The 23,933-nt window shown below is 38.6% G+C and overlaps 1 protein-coding gene across 1 annotated transcript in view; it reads left to right on the forward strand.

Annotated features, from left to right (window-relative positions):
* COL3A1 (collagen type III alpha 1 chain) overlaps positions 1–23,933 on the forward strand; it is a 50,592-nt gene that overhangs the window by 13,712 nt on the left and 12,947 nt on the right. Inside the window, exons 2-32 of the mRNA XM_027666166.1 lie at positions 3,976–4,181; positions 5,917–5,955; positions 6,524–6,640; positions 8,252–8,326; positions 11,518–11,583; positions 12,173–12,226; positions 12,423–12,476; positions 13,217–13,270; positions 13,429–13,482; positions 13,797–13,850; positions 14,345–14,389; positions 14,571–14,624; positions 15,563–15,607; positions 16,323–16,376; positions 16,858–16,956; positions 17,080–17,124; positions 17,247–17,345; positions 18,283–18,336; positions 18,476–18,583; positions 19,790–19,843; positions 19,971–20,069; positions 20,911–20,964; positions 21,282–21,380; positions 21,536–21,589; positions 21,731–21,784; positions 22,298–22,351; positions 22,677–22,730; positions 22,921–22,965; positions 23,056–23,154; positions 23,242–23,349; positions 23,845–23,898. Coding sequence (XP_027521967.1) covers positions 3,976–4,181; positions 5,917–5,955; positions 6,524–6,640; positions 8,252–8,326; positions 11,518–11,583; positions 12,173–12,226; positions 12,423–12,476; positions 13,217–13,270; positions 13,429–13,482; positions 13,797–13,850; positions 14,345–14,389; positions 14,571–14,624; positions 15,563–15,607; positions 16,323–16,376; positions 16,858–16,956; positions 17,080–17,124; positions 17,247–17,345; positions 18,283–18,336; positions 18,476–18,583; positions 19,790–19,843; positions 19,971–20,069; positions 20,911–20,964; positions 21,282–21,380; positions 21,536–21,589; positions 21,731–21,784; positions 22,298–22,351; positions 22,677–22,730; positions 22,921–22,965; positions 23,056–23,154; positions 23,242–23,349; positions 23,845–23,898 — 2,204 coding nt within the window. The remainder of the gene's footprint in view (positions 1–3,975; positions 4,182–5,916; positions 5,956–6,523; positions 6,641–8,251; positions 8,327–11,517; positions 11,584–12,172; positions 12,227–12,422; positions 12,477–13,216; positions 13,271–13,428; positions 13,483–13,796; positions 13,851–14,344; positions 14,390–14,570; positions 14,625–15,562; positions 15,608–16,322; positions 16,377–16,857; positions 16,957–17,079; positions 17,125–17,246; positions 17,346–18,282; positions 18,337–18,475; positions 18,584–19,789; positions 19,844–19,970; positions 20,070–20,910; positions 20,965–21,281; positions 21,381–21,535; positions 21,590–21,730; positions 21,785–22,297; positions 22,352–22,676; positions 22,731–22,920; positions 22,966–23,055; positions 23,155–23,241; positions 23,350–23,844; positions 23,899–23,933) is intronic.

Here is a 23,933-nt window from a genome sequence, read left to right on the forward strand (position 1 = left end):
GAATGCTCAATAAACAGCATAAATGTGAAGTTATTCAGGCTTTCAAATATTTAACTTTTTTACTGTGCACTAGAGATTGTCAGAACTTCCAACAAACCATTGCAATAAGTGCCACAGAGGTGAAGTGCTGTGTAGCCACCCTATTTAGGGCTTTGGGAAGAAGAATAGGACTTTGCATTGCTATAGGCAAATACTGTTGAGTTCTAATATTTTTTAAATCTTAGGCTGATGTGTACATTTAAGAATCAATAAGAAAAGCTGGCCAGTATGTGACTGTTATAACACAAGTTTAGAAGCAGACAAGTCAGCTTTTTTATAACCTCATTATTCCTATATGTTACTTGCCAGTGCTTTAGCATAAATCAGCTTTCCAAAGGATTTTGGAGCTAATGGTTAATCTTTATGAGCAATGCAAAATGCATTATGTCATAACATGCTGACACACAGATCTACATCTGAGCACAGAGGGGGTGTCTTTAACAGACTAAGTCTTCCCAGATGTAAGTTTCCTTTGGAAACCTTTTTTAATGCTTTCATTCTGCCAAAGGCCACAGCGATTTTCATTGCAGCTCTCCTAGCTTATTTCTTAATTCGTTTAACAATGTCCAGAAAGTTAGAAGCAAATATGAATGTCATTATATCCATATGTCTTCGATTTTTTTGTCTTCTCTCTGTTAAATGATGCCATCTACTGTAGAATAACTGAACGGCAATCTTGTAAAAATGCGGAGAAATCTACTTTATTTGCTTGTTACTGTAAAATTGTGTCAATTGTTTTGACACATTTTGAATTTTCATTATTTTCATTTATATTGTTTACTAAAATATGGAAAGGTGGGTGCTCTCAGTGGGAAAAGCTGGTCACTGAGGAAAGCCTCTGCTGGTGTTCTGAAAACAGAATCTTTTCTAGTTAGTAGTGTAAAAATATGGGAAAGGTGGCCTTTTTTTGCTACCCATCCAAGCTGTCCTCTTCATAGTAGGGCAGCAGGATCACATCTCTGAAAATAACAAAACAACAGAACAAATCAATGAAAATTATGTAAGGAGTAAGAAAACAATGAACATATGAAAGTGCAAATCCTTGCATATGAATTTCCTAGTGAATAAGGACTTTGCGGTCTTAAACACATAGTTTAAAAAAAATGTTGCTTTGAAAGGCTAAGGAAATGATACTGAGAGCTGAAAATCTGAATATTACAATTAATTTAACACATCTTTGGGGTATAGAAAAATGTGTACACTATGCATCTTTTTATACGTGTATGCAATTCACATAAATGTCCATTACAAGTGCAAGCAGTAATAATATTAAGTTCTTTTAGATCTGTATCACGTAATCTTTATTTAACAATTATATCTAAACTCACCCTAAAGAAAAGTAATTTCTCCCCTTCCTTGTTACATTTATAAATGAAAAGAATCTTTTAACCTGTGGACCTGGGAAGTGCTTAAGTGGAGTGGCAGCTGAGTCACTCTGACATGGATCTCTGCCCATCCGTGCTCTCTAGGGTGCATCCAACCTGCTCACAGTGAAATCCTGGTTTGTGAAAAGGAGGGAAATGTTTCTTGCAGAAACAGTCAGCACTTAACTAAGCAGAGAATAAGCTTATTAACCAGGGATCCATGGACATGGTTATGTGGTGTGAGAACTGGGAAACCAAGCAACTTTTTTAGAAATTAACTTGGCAGACTAAGGAAGGATGTCTATATCCTCTTCAAAGATAGTCATTATTAGGCAGTGTCCTTTGAAGCAGCATCCTCTGATGCCATGACCCTCTGTTGTGTGGGGGAGGAAGAGGTTGTCCTGGAAATGATCAGTTCTTTTCCATCTCTCTTGTGCAGAATCTGAAGTTTCTTGTGAGACTCAAAAGAGATGGAAAAGGAAAAAGTAAATTTCTAAGTGATAGTGAATGTTTGAGGGGGGTGAATTCTCATATGCCATTGGAATATTTTCAATTTTAGGATTTTCTCTGTTGTCAAAGGAAGGTAAAATACTGGCTCCCAGCCTGATATCAGGCAAAGAAAACATCTGAAAAGGGTTTCTGAAGCTTGATGCATCTTGTTGTTATCCCAATAAAGATAATGTTCAAAATCAAGTCATAACCATAAGTAGTGTCAGCCTACTGACAGCCAACATTTTCTGGTTTGCTCAAAGTATAATTGAAGTGTGAAAATAACAGGTGTGCACAGACAGCCTGTAGGAGGGTTGAAATCAGAAAAAAAACCTCCTGTCCCATGCAGTGCCCTGCTCCAAGATCCCCACTCCAGCTCTCCTCTCAGTCAGTCATGATATCTTGGTTGTATTCCCAGTCACCCCTCCAGAGCTCATACAAGGAGGGGATGAATTTCATGGGTGAAATGGAGGAAAAAGTCAGGTTAATATGGACAAGGAAAAGCAGCTGAGTGAGACATTGGGAAGGGAGGAGAGGAAAACTCATCTCAGTTGAGTACATGGCAATAAAATAGGTGAACTCTTCAGGTACAAAATAAAATAGGATTCATGGAAGATGAAAAGGGAAGTCACGTGTTATAGGAAGGGTGAAGCTCAGAGGGAGCATGAGAAGAGGGGAAAAACATCTAAGTATGTGTGTTGCCAAAGAGCCTGGGGGTAGGTATGGGAACAGGTACCCACAAACACAGAGAGAAAGGAAAACAAAGAATGTAGAGAGAAAAAAGAAACCAGTGTGCTAATGCAGCAGTGGAGGAGAGAAAAAATGGGATCAAAGATGCAGGGGACAGGGGACAGGGGACAGGGGGGTGAGGGGTGGAAGGATCTGAATAATCCATAGGAAGGGACTGCACTATAAATTTGGATGCAGTCTCATACTACATAATAATGACTATTACAACAATTTGATGGCATTCAGAAATTTCTGCCTGGAGCCAGTGGTAATTTTAATGTCAGAGCTTTGAATTACATCTTTTGGCAGTTTGGTTTTCTTTTTAAAGGGTGGTATGTTGTAGGTAAATTATTCTGGTATTAAAGCTTTGAGAATGATGTAGGTTCACACATAGCTCTTCCTCCAGAGTTTTGCATTTGTAAACAATTACTTTGAATTAGTTATGGAAAAAATATTACAACATTATTCAAGACATTCATTGATATTTATATGTGTAATCTGAGACTTGTAATAACTTCTATAAAACTAAAAATGAGCTTATAAAACTTTGTAGTGTTATTTTCATATTGGTTTCTTAAATGACTCAGCTTTCTAGTTTATGATTTTTTTCTAAGAAAATACAAAGCCCAGATTTAATGTTTGAAGTTGGTTTTTGTCAATCTCTTCAAATTCATAATGTACAACATGGTTGATTAGTAAAACAGCTGTTGGAAGGAATTCACAAAGCCATGAGTATTACAGAGGAACAATATTTTTTCTGAAAATACAGACACTTGTAACATTTGAGTAGGCCAGATGACACAACAATTGCAAACCATTTGGGCAATTAATGTGAACATTCTTTTAGATCTGTCACATACATATACTTTCAAGAAACACTTTGAAAACCCTTGGTGTTAGCTGTTAATGCAGGATGCAGTGACAAGCTGGCCAGATGGCTTCTTCCATGTGTAAGTGCTCACACTGGCACATGGGGACCAACATACACTTGTTTGAGAGGTTTGGCACGTTTACATTTTAGCTGCAGCAGAGAATTCAATTACTAATTAGACAGTAACTCAGTCTGACACTAAAATTACTCCAGACTGAAGATTATCAGAGATTTAATTGGGCTTTGGATCAGCTCCAGGAGGTTTCCATTGATGTCTGTTTCTACATTCAGAGCAGACTCTGCAGTTAATGTAACAGATCCTTTCCAGTGTCTGAAGGGGAGTATTCAGCCTTTTACCTCACGTGCATAAACTGTATGACAGCAGTAAACAAAACAAACTGTCCTACAGTTTTCATGTTATTCATCTTTGATTTGGAAAAAAAAACATTTGAAATAACATTAAACACTCTTTTGTCTTTCCAGTCACAGGATGTACCCATCTTGGGCAGGCTTACGCTGACAGGGATGTTTGGAAACCAGAGCCTTGCCAAATCTGTGTGTGTGACTCAGGATCTGTTCTCTGTGATGACATCGTCTGTGATGACCAGGAGCTGGACTGTCCCAACCCAGAGATTCCTTTTGGAGAGTGCTGTCCAGTTTGTCCGCCCACAACAACACCATCTCCAAGAGTGAGTTTATTCTCAATGTTGCTTCTTTGGTGGTGTTGCCTTCTTGATCCATGTCAACCTCAGTTCATTTTGGTTTAGATGTTCTTAAACACTTTTTAATGCCACTTTCTGGCTTTAGGCAAATACCTAGGATGGGCAAATTTTGGCAAATCAAATTTAAAAACCAGTTTGAACTTACAGAGTTTTACCTTTTTTGCTTAATTCAAAAATATTTCTATGTTTTATCAGAGAATTGGTACCAGCTCTCATAAAACACTTGTTAGACCTTCGGGCCATGTAGCTGAAAGCATTAAGTCTTTCAACTCAGTTTTACACAGACAATAGGCACAGAAAAAGAGTAGAAAGGGACAGAGGGCAGCAATTAGCCACTACATTTTTCATTTTATGGAGAAGCATAGGAATAATGTAAACACCTTATTTGCTGACCACATGCTCAGTCTATGTCCATGAAACTAATGCCAGCACAGAGTCAAAGAAAACTGGAGAATTTCCGCACCATACTGAGAGTCTGCATTTCTTATCAACTCAATTCTACACCAGCACAGAGTAAATGTCCTTTTACAGACTTACTGCTGACTTAATGCCCTGGAAAGGAAAGGTGATTCAAACTGCACATCCCTAACTCATCATCATCTTGTTTATAGGCACCAACATTATATAAGCCAGTTGCAGCAACTTAACCTCAGGAAAATCAAGAACTTGGTACAAGCCAAGTCCCCTGACTGACCACTTCAGGGAGTGAGCCAGCTGTGCTGAGCTCTAAGGTTATCTGAACATTTCAACCGTGTTTAAGACCCATGAGATTCTGTTAGAGCACAGAGGTTGCCACAGACACATTGAAGATTCCTGTCTAGAGGATAAGAGAGTGAAAAAGATGTGTATATGGAAGAGAGAGGGGATGCATTTCTGCAGCTCTAGAGTATAACTGCCTGAACATGAGATGTCACCTCGTGTTATTTTCACCACACTAGTTCAACTCTACTCCTTCCAGGATTACCTGAGCTGCCTCAGTGAACAGTTTGAGAGGTGTAAATGAGTGGTACATACAAGCACACTGGAGATTTAAGCACAAGTCCCTCTCTCATTGTGTCTGGAGATTCATTTTATCAGTTCTGGGGTTCCTGATAATGAAGGACATGTGGAATACTTCCACCAGCCTCACTCTTTGATATATGAGCCCATTGAAAGCTGTCCTGTTGACCTTGCATGGTGCAGAGAGAAAATGCCACCTTGAATGTTCCAAGATAGTTTCAGCTGAATATTCTTTGCTATCACCAGCAGCTGAGTATGTAAATTGAAAATCCAGATTGCAACATGTAATTGAATTACTCATTGAAAAATAAGTAAATTGGAACCGTAGATCCGAGAATTCAAAATTAGCTACACACTCACACTTAACATGCGGGACTGAGAAGGATACAAGAAAAATGTCCCTTACAGGGTTCCACAGTGGTTTATGTCCCCATTGTACTCAACAGCACAGCTCCATTGACTTTATTAGGGTCATGGTTTTTTGGCTGAAGAGGAGATGTAATTCCATGGATGAGCCAAAAAAAAACGCAGACAGACTGACCACAGACCCCATAGCTTTTAAATATCCTGAATAAGAATAAATGGAATTCATGTCCTAAAACTATATTCAAATGTTTAAATGTGCTTTGCTCTTGTTTATGTGTGTAATTTTATTTTTTTTTTATTATCTTATTTAATTACTTTTCTTTTTTTTGTTTTCTAGACTCCTGGAGTAATTACCCGAGGCCCCAAAGGAGACCCTGTGAGTATATCTTTTTTTTTTTCCTCTGCAAGGAAATGAACAAAACCAGACCCAGTTCCTCTAGTGTTATATATCCTATCCAATCTGCTAAGATATCCAGCTTTTATTGGTGTCTGCACTGTCTGAAGGACTGTACTACATAGTTATTTTGAAGTATCCCTTTAAGTTCAACAAAACTCTCAAAAATTTAAACTGGAAGAACACAGAGAGATTGGTCCAAATGATGTCACATTTGTTATGTTTTGTTATACTTCTTCCCAGCAGTAAAATAAAAAAATCTATGACTCCACTAGCAGTATCAATTTTAGATTCAGGAATTGAACTGCTTAATATTTCTAACATGTTTGATCAAATACCAGTTGCAATAAGGCTCCAGCAACTAAGAATTGTTTCCATGTGTGCAATTGGTGTGCTATGTCTTCCCTGAATGTTTGTTTGTGATCTTGTGTCTAACAGAGCCTTCCCACCACAGTCACACAGGCTCTGTTACAAATGGAAAGATTCGTCCTGCGATGCCCTTGCAGTTGAAGGCAGGTGACAACATCTGTATCTATTTGTGTCTTTGCAGGGTTCTCCTGGGATTCCAGGCAGAAATGGTCCCCCTGGCCCACCAGGACAGCCAGGGAGTCCTGGAGCTCCCGGGGCTCCCGGGATCTGCCAGTCATGTCCCAGCATAAGTGGAGGTGTAAGTCATTGTTATGTTCAGTTTCTACATTGTTGTCCATAAACATGCAGAGCAATACTGGAGGCACCTGTCCCTTGCACCTTCACAGACGCTTTGCTTTCATCTCTCATTTATGCCTTTGAAAAACAGAGCTGAGTGGTAGGTGGAGTTCTGTTGTTGTTTTTTGGGGGTGTTGTCTATAAAATTTCCCCGAAGGGCAATCAAATATCTGCCTTATCTTATTTTTTAAACTTTTGGAGCCAGATCTGTTGAAGTACTTGTGTAACTCAGAAAGAGTCCAACTAGAAAAAGTGTGTAGGAGGCAGTATGTCCACTCAATGGTTAGGAAACTCTCATACTTTCCTATATTTTATGAAATGCATGTTTAATAAAGAAACATTCCCATGAGACTAGACTGAAACACAGGTCCTCTGCTTGCAAGGAAGTGCCATGCAAGTCCTATTTGTCGTGCTCCCTCTTTACTTCTGGCTCTGAATCTTGAATTCATTTCTGATTACCAAAGAACTTTATTAGAGCTGGCAAGGTTCAGCAAGAGAACTATATTGTAACTAAAGTTTCTGTGCAGTTGGATTTGTTCTGTAGTGCTTTAAGAGATGGAATTGTCTTCCATGCAATTGACTGGGCCTGGATTTACAGGATGTCAAAAACTGCACGTTGAATCAATTGCTACTTTTGAATATAGGCCACTGATTATAACTTGCATGTACACTTTCACTCCCAGGTAAGCCAGAAACTGAGGAAAGATGTCTTGTTTTTATTTAATTCTGAAAGGGATTGCCCCTGCAGGACAGAGCTTTTGGGAGAGGTCCCCATAGATCAGTTAACCAGTCTCAATGGACACCACAGTAATACAGCAAGAGCTACTGGCTTTGGGTGGGCAGATGGTGACACAGGAGAGGATAAAAGGCTGAATTAGTCACCCAAAGATGTGCTGTTGAATCCTGACAAGAGAGTTGATATCAGTAGCACAGGAGTCTTGTACCTGGCCAGCGGAGGAGCTGGGTCCACACTGGTTTGGGATATCAGGCAGAACAATGCATATATTCAACCCTGCATGTTCAGCCACTTGTGTGCCATTACTGCATTAATGCCATATCATTTAACTAAGTCTGCTAACATGAAATGAGTCATTCATTAGTCATTCATTAGTCACAGGTAAAAGAAATCAGGAAAATAATAATAAACATTTGCATTCTTTAGTGCAACAGAAAATATTTCATCAACTTCCTTGAGTGACAACTAAGTCCAAAAGAAAAGAGACTGGGAGAAGAAGCTTAAAAGGAATAAAACAAGAATAAAAGGAGAGAGAATGGTAATTTTTTGGTTCAGCTGAGGCCCAGCTGTCAAGATGAAAAATGGATACACCCAGCCTAGGGAGCTAACTTTACCATGACCTCAGAAGGAAGACATTGGCTGTACTTCTGTTTTGGATGATGTAAATATATGGCAGCTATATGTCAAACAAGTATTACTCAGTAGATACAAATGAGTTATTTCCATAAATTTGCCATACCAATGTAAGATAAGACTTACTCTATTTGTAGCAATCACAATTTTTCTTCTTTTTTTCTTTTTTTTTTTCCCTTCTGTTCTTCTCTATTTCTTTTACAGAGTTTTTCTCCACAGTATGACTCCTATGATGTGAAGGCTGGTGGTCCAGGTGTACCCATGTACCCACAGGCCATTGTAAGATGCTATAGCCTTTTTTCTGTCCTTTCTTTTTTTAAAAGAATAAAATTTCTGCTTGTAGATTGTGCCTTGGATGTGTATGTATCCTGATTTTAATTTAATAATGTAAGTTCTCATTTATTTATTGCCTGCAAGTTGAATGTGATGTAAGGCAGCAGTTTGGTCGGCAATATTACTTAGATATAGATCATCTGGATTTTTTGGCTGTTCACTTTCTTTCTTCAATTTCTTACCTTCTTTTTCCTAATCTCTGTCTCTGGTTCACTTTATTATACTATTTAAACATTTATCCTTTCTCCCTTGCATACCTTCCTCATTTATCTGCTTCATGTTCTTCCACTAATTGCTTCCCTTCCTTCCACAACCTTTTTACCTTTTCCACTGCCCTGTATCTTCCTTTACACATTCAGCAGCGTTCTGTCTTTACTCAGCATGATACTCCATACTTACTTGCTTTTTCACAATTCAAATTTGTTTGATAAAAAGTGGATAAACCCTCTTATAAACCTTTTTTTTTCGTCCCAGAAGTCAAAATCTTTTCACTTTTTCTTTTTACAATAGCTGGTTTTTTACCCACAGCTATTCAGTCTGTGTACTAAGGATGCTGTATCTGCATAAGCTTTTCACAGGTTTTTTGAGTGACAAAAATCATGGATTGCCTGAAAGAGTTGTGCCTGAGCTATACTTCCCATATAAAATAAATCTGAATGTTGCACCTTATGATTTTCCTTTTAGGCACTGGACTTTAGAGATATTCACCATGAAGTGTTCTTGATTCAGGCAATCTGCTATATAGAGGATGTTGTGAATTGTTATTATTTGAAATTGGCTGCTGTTTCATTAAGCATAATCATTATTTTCTGTCCAATTCTGCAAAACAAGGTTTGGGTATCACATGTTGTAACATATTAAGGCACTTCCAAGTAAATGTGTTATTTCTCAGGGTTCATCTTGTGAAGTAAAGTTTACTAATCATGACAGCTGGTTTTCCTGAAATATAGTTCATTATTTTCTCATCTTTGTTTTAATCTCTTTATTTCTGCTTCCTCCATTTGCTAATGTGATTATCTATGCATTGGTCTTCTTCAGCCGTCTGGTTTTGTATTTATCTATTCATTCATTCATATTCAGCTCCTCACAGTTTTGCCCACAGCTTATCATAATCATCTGCATTTTACTACCTATTGTCTTAATAGAGGATGTGCTGAAGCAGGCAGGGTAACCAAGACACTCAGTTAACAACTATGGCCACTCCTCTCTATATTGGCATTTTTCCTGGAAGTGATCAGTGATTTCTTGTGCTCTGATCCCTGGACTTGACTAAAAAAAACTCCATCAAACTACTTTATTGGGCACCCTAGAATGTCTTCAGGATTGTCTGTATGCTTTCAGGTCATATGGTCTTTTGCTTTGCATCATGGCATATGTGACTGCAAAGTAACAGCAGCTACAGGTAGATGTGACTGAGATCATTAGGAATAAATAATGTTTATAATTATCATTACATAGGATAAATCCTTTAGTATTTTATAAATTTATCAATTTTTAACTTAAATACTTAGTTTGAATAAGTATCCAAACTGAAATAATTTGAAAGAATTATGAAAAAAAAATAGCACAAATATAGTCCGTGGGTGGTTACCATGCCTGGTACTTCCTTTATCACACATCTCTCCATTGCTGTCTTCCCATGGTTTTCCACTGCTTGCAGATGGATTTTGTGCTTTACATCACAGTTTCTCATGACTTTCTCATATAACCTCCATGTGCTGTCTGTGTCTCTTTCCACCAGTGCACATCCTCCATATGGTCATTTGTTCACTGCCTGGAGATGCTGTCAGCAGACACGTGTCACCCCTAACTATTAGTTTATCTCCTCAGTGTGTTGCTTGTAAAAAATAATATCTTGTTTGTTTGTAGCCATAAGCCAAATGGATTGGGTGCTATTGATGAGTTGATGGCTCTAATTCATCTTGAGTCTCTAGTTACTTAGACCAAATGAGTTGTAACAATTAACAACGAGGGACTGCTTATTATATTCACACATTGAAGGGCACCCCACTTTCCCTGACCCTGACTGCTCTGCCACTCGTATATTTCTTGTCCTAAAAAATGTAAATATTACAATTACTTACTTTTTTTTGGGCAAAAGACAATCTGTGGACTAATATTAACATAGCATGTTTGTAGTATAGTAGTATACTATACTACATATGGCAGGATAGTATAGCAACACTGTTGATCTTGTATTATGAAAATTAGGTTCATGTAACACCAGTAACAAGTGACCTATTCTGACACAATACGACAATATCCCATGAAACACACATTATGTGGATAATTAAACTATGGGATATATTGCCAGTACTGCAGCACACAGTGATTCTCTTATAATTCACATATGTAACTCTTTTGGCTTTATGAAACAAATGAAGAGTTTAATTTGACAATAACTTTTTTTGAAGAACCCCATACAGCAGCAGTAGACCACTGTGCTAACTTTCAAATGTTTTATGTTTTGCAGCATCAAATGCTTTTGTGGTTGTTGTTACAGGAAGTAGAAATACTGAGGGTTTAGTTAGTCTAAGACTAACTTTCTTTCTTATGACTTAGTACTGTTAAAGTTTAGAAAAGATTTCACTGGTGGAAATGCTTGCCTTACTAGCAGTAACAAAAATATGGCCTTAATTCAGTATACCCTCAAGTCCTGAGAAATCTGTAGTGTTAGGCTAGTAAAGCTCAGTTACATGGCAGAGAAGCTGACACGCATTTATTCTGTTTAACAAATTAGGAGTTCCAGTTATCTACCGTTGCCCTTCAGGCAGCTGACAAGTTGAGCTGTGAGCATCCTGCTAGGTGTCTCAAGGAGGGGCATAGTGACTCAAAAAGCAGGAATTGCAACTGTGAAAATAGCTTGTGGAGTATGTCAGTTAAACTTGCAAGGAGAAACCCAGTGAAGCCTTTTCTGAAGGGACTGTAGCTACAAGACAGTGTATTTCTTTAGCAACGTGTATATATAATGCTGCCTCTTTTCTACTGCACTTTTTGACTGGCACAGGTCACTGTGAATTTTTCTCTGTTCTAACATGTAAAAATTTATTTCACAGGTATTGATGACTATTACAACTGCATTAAGCTTTACAGTTATATACATTAATATAACTACTATTTTTTAATCTACACTATAGAGTGGCTTTCCAGGACCCCCTGGGCCCAGTGGCCCCCCTGGCCCACCTGGTCATGCAGGTCCCCCTGTAAGTACAATTAATCTTTTCATAATCACCTTACATCATTTATATGAGCCTCTCCTTTTCTCTGTCATAAATATTAAGTATCTTTTCAACCAGTAAATCTAGATATTATGCTGAAGAATTTTATGGCTAAATGTCATCCTCCATTGATTGGGCTGTACCCTCTATGCCTCACCAAGACTCAAGTGCTTGCTTAAGTCCATGTGTACCCCTGAGCCCTCTGCAAGTCTGTGGGGTCTCAGCCAAGGCAGTTTTAAGATGTGCCACTGCCTGTCATCCCGTTAACAACCCCAAATGTTTACCCATACAAAAAGCTGAACAGGAGGTAAAGGAGAGTGGGAATCCTGATAAACATTCAGCGAACACACAAAGGGTCTGGTTTTTTGACATCCATCTCCTGTTAGAGGAGCAGTTTTGTTTCTGATTTCACGGAGGCAGGTTCTGCTTGGTTCTGCTAAATTGACCTTTGGTCATTTGTTGACCATTCTGACTACAATTCTCCTTACTATTATGTGATTATAAAGTGTAACAGCACCATGAAATGGTGCATGTAATTGCTCACATCTTAACTGGGTTTTTTGCTGCATTATAGGGCTCTGCTGGATACCAAGGTTCCCCTGGAGAACCAGGACAACCTGGCCCTCCTGTACGTATACATTTTGTATCACTTATATGCTAAAGGCGTGATCTTACAAGCATGAAACAGTGTCATCACTGAAGTGGATTGAACAGACAGTTCATCCTGTCTGTTTACTATAATGTATTTCAAATATACAAGTACTTTATGATGCCGAATGCATTTTTACTTTGAAAAAGACTTAATATTTTTTATTCTTTTACAGGGTCCTCCAGGCCCCGTTGGAATGATAGGCCCAGTTGGTCCACCTGGGAAAGATGTAAGTTCACTATTATTCACCCATTTATTAATAAATGGGAAGGGAAAAATGTTAATTAAATGGTTAAGACAGCAAAGCACATTGATACCATTGCATTTCAGAATTTTTAACATCTCATTTCTGCATTTGACAACATGACTGTAAGACACTGGATTTGCCTTACGTTAAGTCTAACTATGCATTAAAAAATGTTTTGGTTTTAGTAGGCAATTTGATTGATATAATTAAAAAAAGAGAGAGAAAACATGAGCATAAAAAATAACACTTTGATCTGGTGCAAAATAAATTAGCAGTTATAAAAAAAAATCAGACAGTAGTGGTAGTTTCCTGCTCCCCTTAAATCTTCCTTTGAGAGGTCTAGTCACTAACACCACGTTTTGTATCACACCTGGCAGCCCTGAATAGGTATAGTACCAGGCAAGACAAAAAGATAAATATTTTGTCCACTTTGAGTACTTCACGCGAAAAATAAGTTTTCCGGGATCATCTCTTTCTAAAGTTTGTCTTGGAATAACTTAGATGTTAACTGAAATCTTGTTTAAAATTGAGTTTTTAAATCCTGGCACTTGTTTTTCAGAAAGCAGTGAACTGTCACCCCGCTATGATTTTTCCCACTGTCTTTGGTAGAAGCTTCACCTGCTTATTCTGACTCACCTTGATCTTCTAGAACTGCTGCTTTGCCAGTAACTAAAACAATAGTAAGCACTAAAAAAAAAAAAAAAATTACTTTCTTTCAATAGGGAGAACCAGGAAGACCAGGCAGAAATGGAGACCGTGGATTCCCTGGATTACCGGTATGGAACAGCCCCCACTAACAACAGTTTTCTAATCAAAAGGGTTTTTTTCCCCCACTTTAAGTTAGTCAAGTGAACATGACTCACAGTGAAAACTGGTTTGTGCCCTTAGTACAGTAAATACATGATTTATTACACTTCTGTATTTATGTGTTTAGGGTCACAAGGGAATCCCTGGGATGCCTGGGATGCCTGGGATGAAAGGTCAACGAGTAAGTAAACCACTTGAATTATGGTGTTGTATGGTTGTACTCTTTCAGTCATCAGTTTAAAGAGATTGAATCCTAGAATTAAAGGCAAATTTCTTAACAATGGGATCTGACCTTCTGTAACAAATACTTAAATTTTGTCTAGTTACCTCAATTGCAGAGCTTCACCCCAAATGCCAAAAAGTGTTCCAATAGCTGATAGCATTCATTATCCAAAATATGCCTCTTTTGGGGGCTTAATATTTTGCCAAGAGGAACCAAGTTTTACAGAATGCAGCAGGAATACTGTTCACAGATATGGTTTTACTTTCCCACAGGGTTTTGATGGAAAAGATGGTGCCAAAGGTGACAGTGGTGCTCCTGGTCCAAAGGTAAAATCCTAGAGGGTCATCTTTGTAGTAGGTAGATTAATGACCTCCATCATTCGTTGTACAGCTGTACTTTGCCTCTCAAACAGTTATAAAAATCCAGTTAACATTAAAGAAACCCATTTAATTTCTCTATGAAGAGAATAAGAATCGTTCCAAATGAGTTAGACTTCCTGAACCACATCATGTCCCAGTTGTCTAGTCATAATAAACATGAGATTACAATGTGAAGGACATGGCTGGATCATCTAACTTTGTTGCATAATACTTAAAGGACTGAGTCTTACTGATTTTTTTTTCCTCTTTAGTATTTCGTTTTGGCACTTGTTTAGACTTCTCAGACCTTTCAGACCGCAGTTCCCTCTGAGGACACTCAGCTTGATGCAGAAAGGGGCAACGGATTGGGGTGTCTTGTTTTGTGTCTCTTCCTCTAGAATAAACCAAAAAGTGTTCTCACCAAAGTTCATTCTGTCATTGGTGTTTTGTTTCCATAACAGGGTGAAACTGGTCTTCCTGGAGTAAATGGAGCACCAGGCCAGCCAGTAAGTATGTGCATCCTGAAGTGTTTACGTGTTACCCGAGTTACTCATCATTCTCTTAACTTTAAGTATCCCACCACATGCATTGAACAATAGTGAGATATGCAAATAAGAGCAATGTCTCTTTGCTCAGCCATATTAATTTGGAAGCCATTTAACTGAATTGTTTTCATATGTTTTCTAGGGACCAAGAGGTCCAGCTGGTGAAAGAGGAAGACCTGGGAATCCTGGTGGCCCTGTGAGTAATTGCAGCTGTTGTTCTCACTCAGAGGCAGCATATTTGGATTCAATATGCTGAGAATTCCCTACTTCATAGCTTTCCTTGTAATAGTTGTAATGCAAAGGGCTAAAAAACGATATGGCATCTGTAAAATCATGAAAGCTTTCTGGTCCCCAACAAAAAATGTAACAATTCTAACTCACAACCTGTTCACCATCTTATTTTGTGTTTCCTTTTTTTAAATGACTTGATTACACCTTGAGGGAGAGTTCTATGTTTCAGCATATGCTCAGGTTCAGCCAAGAGCAAAAGGAAGGAGGAGTGGAAGCAAAGGGCAGCAGGAGAAGTCAGAGAGAGGAAAAAAAGCAATCTCAGAAGTAACCTGTGGGAAAAAGACAAAATTCCTCTTTGAATGGGATTAGGGAGTACATCACTTGCTCTGAAGGAATTCATAGCATTCAACACAATCAACAAAGCATAGTTAACATATAATAACCAGCAACTTGTTTGCACAAACACTACATAACCTGAGTAGAGGACCTGGTCTAATATGTCTGGAAGACAGGTAACAGGATTTAAATCATACCACTGTTTATTAGGTTTTTGGAGTGAAATTTTAGTCTTTTATGTGAATTAGGACTGTTACTTTGAAATACGCATGTACTGCGATCTTATTTATTCATAGAGATGATGCCACCATTTCCTTAAGAAAAGTAGTAAGAATATATTTTTGCATCTTACTGTCTCATCATTACCGTACAAGTCATGTGAAGTGTTGGACATTTCTTCACAAAGTATTTATTTAATTATTATTTTGAGATTTCTCAGTTGAGGAATCCTCAGGTCTTGATCAACTAGATGGGAATGTACAGACACGAGAACATGGTTTCTGAGTCACGGACATAAAAGCATGTGGGTTCTGTGCTCTGTACTCAACACCTCTCTTCTTTCTGTAGGGTGCCCATGGCAAAGACGGATCTCCAGGAGCAGCAGGCCCACCTGTAAGACAACTCACGGATGTTTGACTTTAAGTATTTGTGTTGCTTTATTCTAGTTACTTCTAGCTGGTGTTCTGCAGTGCACTGGTTTAAGAATGACCATTTTATTTTAATTATATTTCATAACTGTGTTGGTTAAGATACTTGAAGCACTTAGAGTGCAATAGGAGAGTTTTAACACTGCAAATCAGGAAAATGCAAAAATCCAGAACCAGATTATTCTCAGAGAACATACAGATAGGTAGAATTGCTTTCCTCTATGTAGATCAAGTTGTGAATAGTCTTATTAAATACATTTAAATTAGCTGTCCAAGGTGGGAAAAAATTTTTTCTTCATCATCTGCCTAGAAACCTGAGCATGTCTACTTATAAATGTGACAGCTATATTGTTTTTTTACCCTTCCTACACCTTTTTTATAATTAGAAAAGATTTTGAACATTTTTATAACTTAATCTTTGCAATGATAGATTTCATGGTTTTAAATCTAAAACACAGAAATTTAGCTGAACATGTAAATGTCAGAGTTACCAAGGTGTAGGTGTGATACTTTAGGACTAGCCAAACTTCATCTTTCACAGCATGATTTGTATTTTCTATTTTGCCAGGTGTTTCCCTACTCAGAGGAAAATCCCATAATCAGATATTTCTTTTTTAACTTAAGATTAATTCCATATGGCTTTTACCTTTTGCATTAATAGTATTTCTTTCATTTTTAAGGGTCCCCCAGGTCCCCCTGGAACTGCAGGATTTCCAGGCTCTCCAGGTTTTAAGGTATTCAGCTAAAGATGCATGGGATTTGGTCCTTTCTATAATTATACACCTTATGTCACTGTACATAATATTTTATGAGGCCTCATTTTTCTGGCTGCTATTACAGTGTTTGCAAGCCTAGAACTGATGTTTTTTCATATGTAGCATGAGACAAACCCTATGCCCATCATCTTCACGAATGCTCACTCCAAAACACCTTCAAGCAGTAGGCCCTGTGTTCTGTGCTGTGTTAAGACAGGGACTGAAGGGAACATCCCACAACTTCAGGAGTTGTGCAGCATTTACTGGCTGGAGTACCTGGGTACCATGTGCCTCAGCACTGCGGGCACTGTCTGATTTGTCCCTTGCACTCAGGAGGTGACTGTGGCAATCTTCTTCCCAGGTCAGAGATGCCACAGATAGAGGAAGACACCATGAAGCCAATACTGATTGCCCAAGTTTAAAATGCATTCATTTTCTCATTTTGCTTTTTTTTCCATAGGGTGAAGCTGGTCCTCCTGGTCCTGCTGGTTCTAGTGGTAGTCCTGGAGAGAGAGGAGAACCTGGTCCTCAGGGTAATGCTGGGCCACCCGGGCCTCAGGTACATAAACACCACATGGGACCTGAGAGGGGTTGTTGTCATCTGCTCTTCACAAAGCCCTGCAAACCCTTTGGCTCAGTCCTAGGGGAGTAGCATTATTTATTAATACATTTCTTTTTACAGGGCCCTCCTGGAAGGGCTGGAAGCCCTGGAGGCAAGGGTGAAATGGTGGGTACTGTTCATATCACTACCTTTTGCTGCACTGTGTTGGTGAGGGTCACCATTTGGACTGGATAGAGTCCAATATTGCCATGCTCTCTTCATCCCGGTTTGCTGTTCACTCTCTGTAGGGACCTTCTGGTATTCCTGGTGCTCCTGGTCTGCCAGGAGGCCGTGGTCTTCCTGGTCCACCAGGTACAAGTGGAAACCCTGGAGCAAAAGGCAGTCCGGTGAGTAACTAATATTTGTTACACTGGTGGTACAAGCAAATATGGTGGAAGTAACTCTGATACCATTAAAAACCAAAACCAAACATTAGGAAGAAATTCTTTACAGAAAGGGAATGGGCTGCCCAGGGAAGTGGTGAATTCTCCATCCCTGGAGGTTTTTAAGATAAGACTAGATGTGGCATCAGTGCCATGGTCTGGGAACCATGGCAGTACTGGATCAAGGGTTGGACTTGATGATCTCGGAGGTCCCTTCCAACCCAGCTGATTCCATGATTCTATGATTCTATGATTAAACTTCTATTCACTTGAGACTGTCTAATAAATTATTTTATAATGAAAATAGTCAATACTTTTTATAAATATACAATATATTTATCTTTCACACATTTAGGTATTGCTATATACAAAAAACACATAGAGAGGATAGTAATACTTATTTCTTTTCCTAAATTATCTGTCAGTTCAGAAACTCACTACAAAAGTCTACCTTGGGCTAAATCTGTTGTTTTAAAATCCGAATTTAACCTGTTTAAATTCCCACGGGCTGAGTCCACAGTCCACTACATCTAGTGAGTTGTACCTACTCTTATACTGCCATTTACCCCAGCAGACTCTTTTCTGACAGCCTTACACCACACACAGTTCTTTGTCAGAGAAAATACTCAAGGACTTCGAGCAAAAGACTCGATGTCTGGAATAGCTCAGAAACAAACACAAAATTTTACTCAGTGGTGTTTAATATTGTATCACTTCTTTCTTCACTGGATTTTTAAGGAGCCCTGTGTCTTCCACACCCAGGTTCAGCCAGTGAATGCTAATTTCTGTGCAGATTGATAAATAATAAATATGAGTCAATAATTTGAAAGGTATCACTTTTGCATCTTAGTATTTTACCCTGTTGCTACCCATCATTTTAACAGGATTTTCTCTTGTTTAGGGAGACCCCGGTAAGGATGGTGCAAAAGGAGATCCAGGCCCAAAAGGCGAGCGCGTAAGCAATTTTAAAATGCGTTCAGAGACTTCTTCCAAGGAAGTCTGAACTCTGAATCACTCCCCATACAAAAAAACCCTTTTAGGGTTTTTTGGAGACTTCTGCCTTCACTGGCGGGCTTGGGTTTTGTCGTTGCCAGGGTGAGAATGGCACCCCAGGAGCTCCTGGACCGCCCGGTGAGGCAGGACAAAGAGGTGCCAATGGTGAGCCCGGGCAGAATGGTGTACCCGGCACCCCTGGAGAAAGGGTAAGGTTCTGCAGGTCACCTGCACATGAAGTACCTTTTGAGTTAAGGCAGAGACAGCAAATTCGGGTGTTCAAAATACTTCCAGGAGAAAATTTGGCCCTTGTCTCTTCTCGGCAAATTCCAGATGCGAAACTGGGTTATGAAACTGGGCAGAATTGTTATCCAGCTTCTCCTCTGAATTGCAGCACTTGGATCTATCTCAGCCTGAAATAAATTAATGCCTTTCAGGTTTCGATGTTGAAGAAGCAGTGATCTTATATATCTGGAAGTTGTATCAAAAGATTTGTGCTGAAAAGCATCATAAACTCTGAGAACTACAAGGGGGTATAAATAAAACAAATTTCAAAATTACTTCTCAGTTAACAAAAATAAACAATTACAAAAATTTCAACTCTGGAAAGCGAAATTAATGCAAATTCTTCCACCTTCAAGATACGTCTTTATGTCAACATCTCTATTGTCAATACATCTTAAATATCTATAGCAGCAATATTGTCAGGATATCTTTTATGTTATAATATCTTTACTGTAAACAGTCTTTTTAGCTAGTAGATTCAATAGTGTTCTGAAGACACTCTCACAAAGGAATCTCTGAATTAATTTATTTAACAAAATAAATAACAACATCATTACAGATTTTAGATTTCTGTTCCCATCTGAACCATCAGCAAAGTTGTGCTAATCTATTTATAACTCCTAACTTAATAATTGATTGCAATATTTGCTTGAAGCTATGAGAAATCAAAGATGCACAGCAAACAAATTAATCATACTAAATACATAAATGGGGTACAAATTAAATTTTACAATTAAAAATTTTTGTAAGCAATGAAGATAGTAGTGAGTGCAAATACTAAAACAATAAACTAGAGCTCTTCTCAGTATTGAATTAGAGGATATAATGTATAATTGTTCGATACTGAATATGACATTTATTTTTTTTTATTACTTTAGAAAACTCATAAATAATGATGCAGAGCCAGTTAAAATAATAATGGGTGGACTATAATTTCAACAAGAGGGTTATAACCAAAGAGAAAATAATCTGTATCCTTCTTACTGCAGTAAAATGCCACTTCCATCTTTTTCTTTTCATTAATTTTCATAACAATGTGTCTAATAGTAAATAGTTTAGAAGAAAAACCCATTTTCCCATTACTTATGCCACATTGCCTGTGATCCACAGTCTGTTCTTTTATTTGGTAGGGCTCCCCCGGATTCCGTGGCTTGCCCGGTAGCAACGGACTTCCAGGTGAAAAGGTATAAATCTTCCCCCCCAAAAAAAACCCTCCAAGCTTTCAGAGAATCCACGTGATTTTGAACAGAGAATTCCGGATTCAATAGGGTGCTGGTTTCCTTGCTGTGACTTCCCACATCTCTTTTTTAGGGTCCCGCAGGGGAGCGTGGGAGCCCAGGTCCCCCTGGCCCCAGTGGACCTGCAGGAGAGCGCGGACAAGATGGAGGCCCAGGTCTTCCAGGAATGAGAGTAAGACAGGACATCTCCAAGAAAGAGAGAGAACCTCTATCAAGGATGACTCATCTGAGCTGATACGATTGAGGCGTTTTTATTTAAATACATTTATATTTGAATTATTATTTAAATAGACCTTAATGTTTAAACAGTTAAATTATATATCCGTTTATATATTTCAGTATAGCCAAGTCTTACATTTGTTGCTTGTTTGCAATTAAAGCAAATAAGCTGTTGGTCAGGCTTTCAAAGATTTTCGGAGATGGTCTCACAAGTGATACTCACAGGATGTAAAAATATGTAAGTGTTCATAGAACAATGGAACAGCGTTCTGTGAACTAGGCCAAAAATTAACAACTGCTGACAACAAATATATTGAAGTTCAAAAGCCCAACTGCAGGCTGCTGGGAGCCAAACAAGATTTTATTGGAAGTGAAAATGAATTATTTAAAATGCAGCAAAAATAATATGTAGAAAAATAAGTTAATAAAAAAGTGTTATAAATTGTGCTGCTTTTAGGTAGAGGTACATAGTCAGAATTGTTTCATTACTTGATTTTTTACCATCTGAAATTAGTTTTCTTCCCAAATAATGAAAGAATACATTTTTTGTGCTTGCTGATTAACGTGCCATGTCTTGTTCATATCCAGTGCCCCTCAGGAAAAGCAGTAAACCCATAATGAAAAAATATTTTAGCCTTCTCCATTTTTCCCCTTCATGCGATGGGAGAAATGGGAGGACTTTTAATCTTTATTAAAGAGGATTAAACCAAACAAGTAGTTTCTATATATTTATGTGTTGAAACATACTCTGCATTTTAAACCAAAGTGTAACACTTTTTTTTCTTCAATTGCAGGGTTTGCCTGGAATTCCAGGAAGCCCTGGAAGTGATGGGAAACCTGGCCCTCCCGTATGTACACTGTGCAAATATTTTATGCTAGTCCTCCTACTTGACCTTACCTTCATCCCACGGTATCTACATGACAGGTTGTTATCACAGTCAGATTAATTGTCTCCTTTCTTGTTTGTTTTAACTACCATTGTAATAACAGTCTGTAAATCCTGTCATTTAGTAGTTAAAATATGGAGTATACAGGAGATGAGTTGAAATACAAAACATATTTAAGTTTTGAACCACAGTGTCTCACCCTCACTCTCCCTTTGATGGTTATTCCTTTATTTCACCTGAGAGATGCCATGACTTCCTTTCTTTTCTCCTTATCCCAGGGCAGTCAGGGTGAATCTGGACGTGCTGGTCCCCCTGGCCCTCCAGGCCCACGTGGCCAACCAGGTGTAATGGGTTTCCCAGGTCCTAAGGGCAATGAGGTGAGTGGGATTTCTCCACTTCTTCTGTTCTGATGCTTGATCAGTCAAATGTTAAAATAAATTGTTCCATACTGGGGCTATCTCATGCTGTGGCTTCAGGTTGTTGTCTACTGACCAGAACAAGTACTTCAAATGTGATCTCTCTCTTTTGTAAGGGTGCACCGGGTAAGAATGGAGAAAGAGGCCCTGGTGGACCACCTGGAACACCTGTAAGTTTTGTCAACATTTTGTTTCATAATATGATAATTTAATAATTACATAATATGACAATTTAAAAATGGCATAATATGAATAATAATTTGATGAGTCTTATTAGGCCCTAACCATGGCCTAATTTTGTCTTTGTACAGGGTCCTGCTGGGAAGAATGGTGATGTTGGCCTCCCAGGTCCTCCAGGACCTACTGTAAGTGTGGTGGCCCTGTATGAGACGATGATCAATTATTGCCGAGGGGGTTTGGCATCTACAGGTTGACACTGTGACTTTAGGGGAAGGAAAATATTTTTAATGATATATAGAAATCTCCTTTTATGAAAACAAATAGAAGAACTCTTATTTGCCATTATTTTATTGAATTAATACTCAAAACATCAGTAGGATAAACTTGAGTCAGGTACACCTGGCACAGATTGAAATGAAAAGTGAATTTAAGAGCTCTCAGAGATCTACCACCTTTTCAAACTGAAGCATGTCTCCCTTTAATGTGTATATCAACTATTACCAAGCAAAAATGTGTCTGGGGAATCACATCTAACAGTTGGAGTGAGAAGAGAAAATACCAGAACACCAAGGTCCATTAGTCTTTGGGATTATGCAAAGTCATCATCAGATCATGAAATGAAGGCATAGATTAGAGGTGCTGTTGAAATGTTGTCAGACAAGTTCATGGGGTTTTTTTTCTCATTTGTTTGATTCTAGGGTGCTTCTGGGGACAGAGGAGAACCAGGACCAGCAGGCCCACCCGGCCTCCAGGTGCTGTGTGTTTATTGCTTTCTGATTTCTTTCAATACATTAAAACACACAGAAGTAAAAAGATAATAAAGGCATCTTAACATTTATATTGCAGTGCATGTCATCATATTTTGAAGTAAGACAGATCATCCACTTGACAAAAGTTATTACTTCGTATATCATAATTGCAGGCTGGGTGGTTAATTTAGCTATCAAATTGGCACCTCTGCCTTTGTAAAGGATTGGAATGATTTAAGTACACATCTTTGAGTCAAAAAAAAAAATTACAAGATGGAAAATGCATAATTTATCTATGTAACATGGATAACATTGTTCCTTCACATAGGGATTGCCTGGTGGACCAGGACCAGCTGGAGAAAACGGGAAGCCTGGAGAACCAGTAAGTAGTGATTCCTTTTATTTAATGAGATATTTTTCCTATATTACATTTCCAAATTCAGTCAGTTCTAAGTTCTATTCAGAGCAGAGAAGTCTGATTTTAGTGATAATAGAGGGGAGAAACAGGATGTCAACCATAATGGAGATTTACCAAGTGCATGGATAACTTACACTTATTTTCTCGTAACCAGGGGCCAAAAGGTGATGTTGGAGGACCCGGATTCCCAGGCCCTAAGGTAAATAATAAAGCAACTTTTCTCAATTACATGAAAGAATTAACACAGCATGAGCCTGAAAACAAAGAATAATGCATTTCTTTGTCACAGGGTGAAAACGGTATCCCAGGTGAACGTGGTGCACAGGGTCCCCCAGGACCTCCTGGAACAAGAGGTGGGCCAGGTCCTGCTGGTACAGAAGGTGCCAAGGTACCCACCAACTTTCTTATTTTCCTGCTATTATGTCTCTCATTCAGGTTAATCTTGTTTTTCTAACTATTTTTTGTTACTCCTTAGGGTCCTCCCGGACCACCTGGTCCCCCTGGAGGCACAGGACTGCCTGGCTTACAGGGAATGCCAGGAGAAAGAGGAGCTTCTGGAAGTCCTGGACCAAAAGGGGAGAGGGTAACACAGACACGCTGCCAATTTTATGCTAATTTAGTGTTAGCTTCCCACAAAGCACTGGGTTTGTTCATGTCTTCACTTTTGGCCTGATTTCAGAGGTGTAGATTGTGTAGCAGTACTGTTGAGTTAGCAATGTGATATGGGTCCTATATGCTGAAAAATATGGGATTTCCCCCTGCTTTAATATATGCTAGATATTTTCCTGTGCTAGATCTCTTTGGGGATGGATACATCAAACCAGCTAATAAACTATGAGAATAATTCATACCACAGGCAAACAATTTGTCATAGGCTTCATTTTGAATCAATTCGGGTTCTTTTCCATCAAAGTATGTAGTATCTGATGCTGAATACTGGGCAGAATGTCATCCCCAATTTTAGATTTGTATGATCTCAATGAGGAAATGTGGTTATTGAGAGACCCTCAGCACGAGACCCTTTCCCTTCCCTTATGCTTACTTTTGGCTTATGCTTTTTGCATCTTACACGTCCTAGGGAGAACCTGGTGGCAAAGGTGCTGACGGCCTTCCTGGTGCAAGAGGAGAGAGAGTGAGTAACCTTTTTTAACATCTAACAATTTATCC

Source organism: Corapipo altera, unplaced genomic scaffold (assembly GCF_003945725.1).
Source record: "Corapipo altera isolate COAL_440 unplaced genomic scaffold, ASM394572v1 81, whole genome shotgun sequence".
In the NCBI taxonomy this organism is placed as follows: domain Eukaryota; kingdom Metazoa; phylum Chordata; class Aves; order Passeriformes; family Pipridae; genus Corapipo; species Corapipo altera.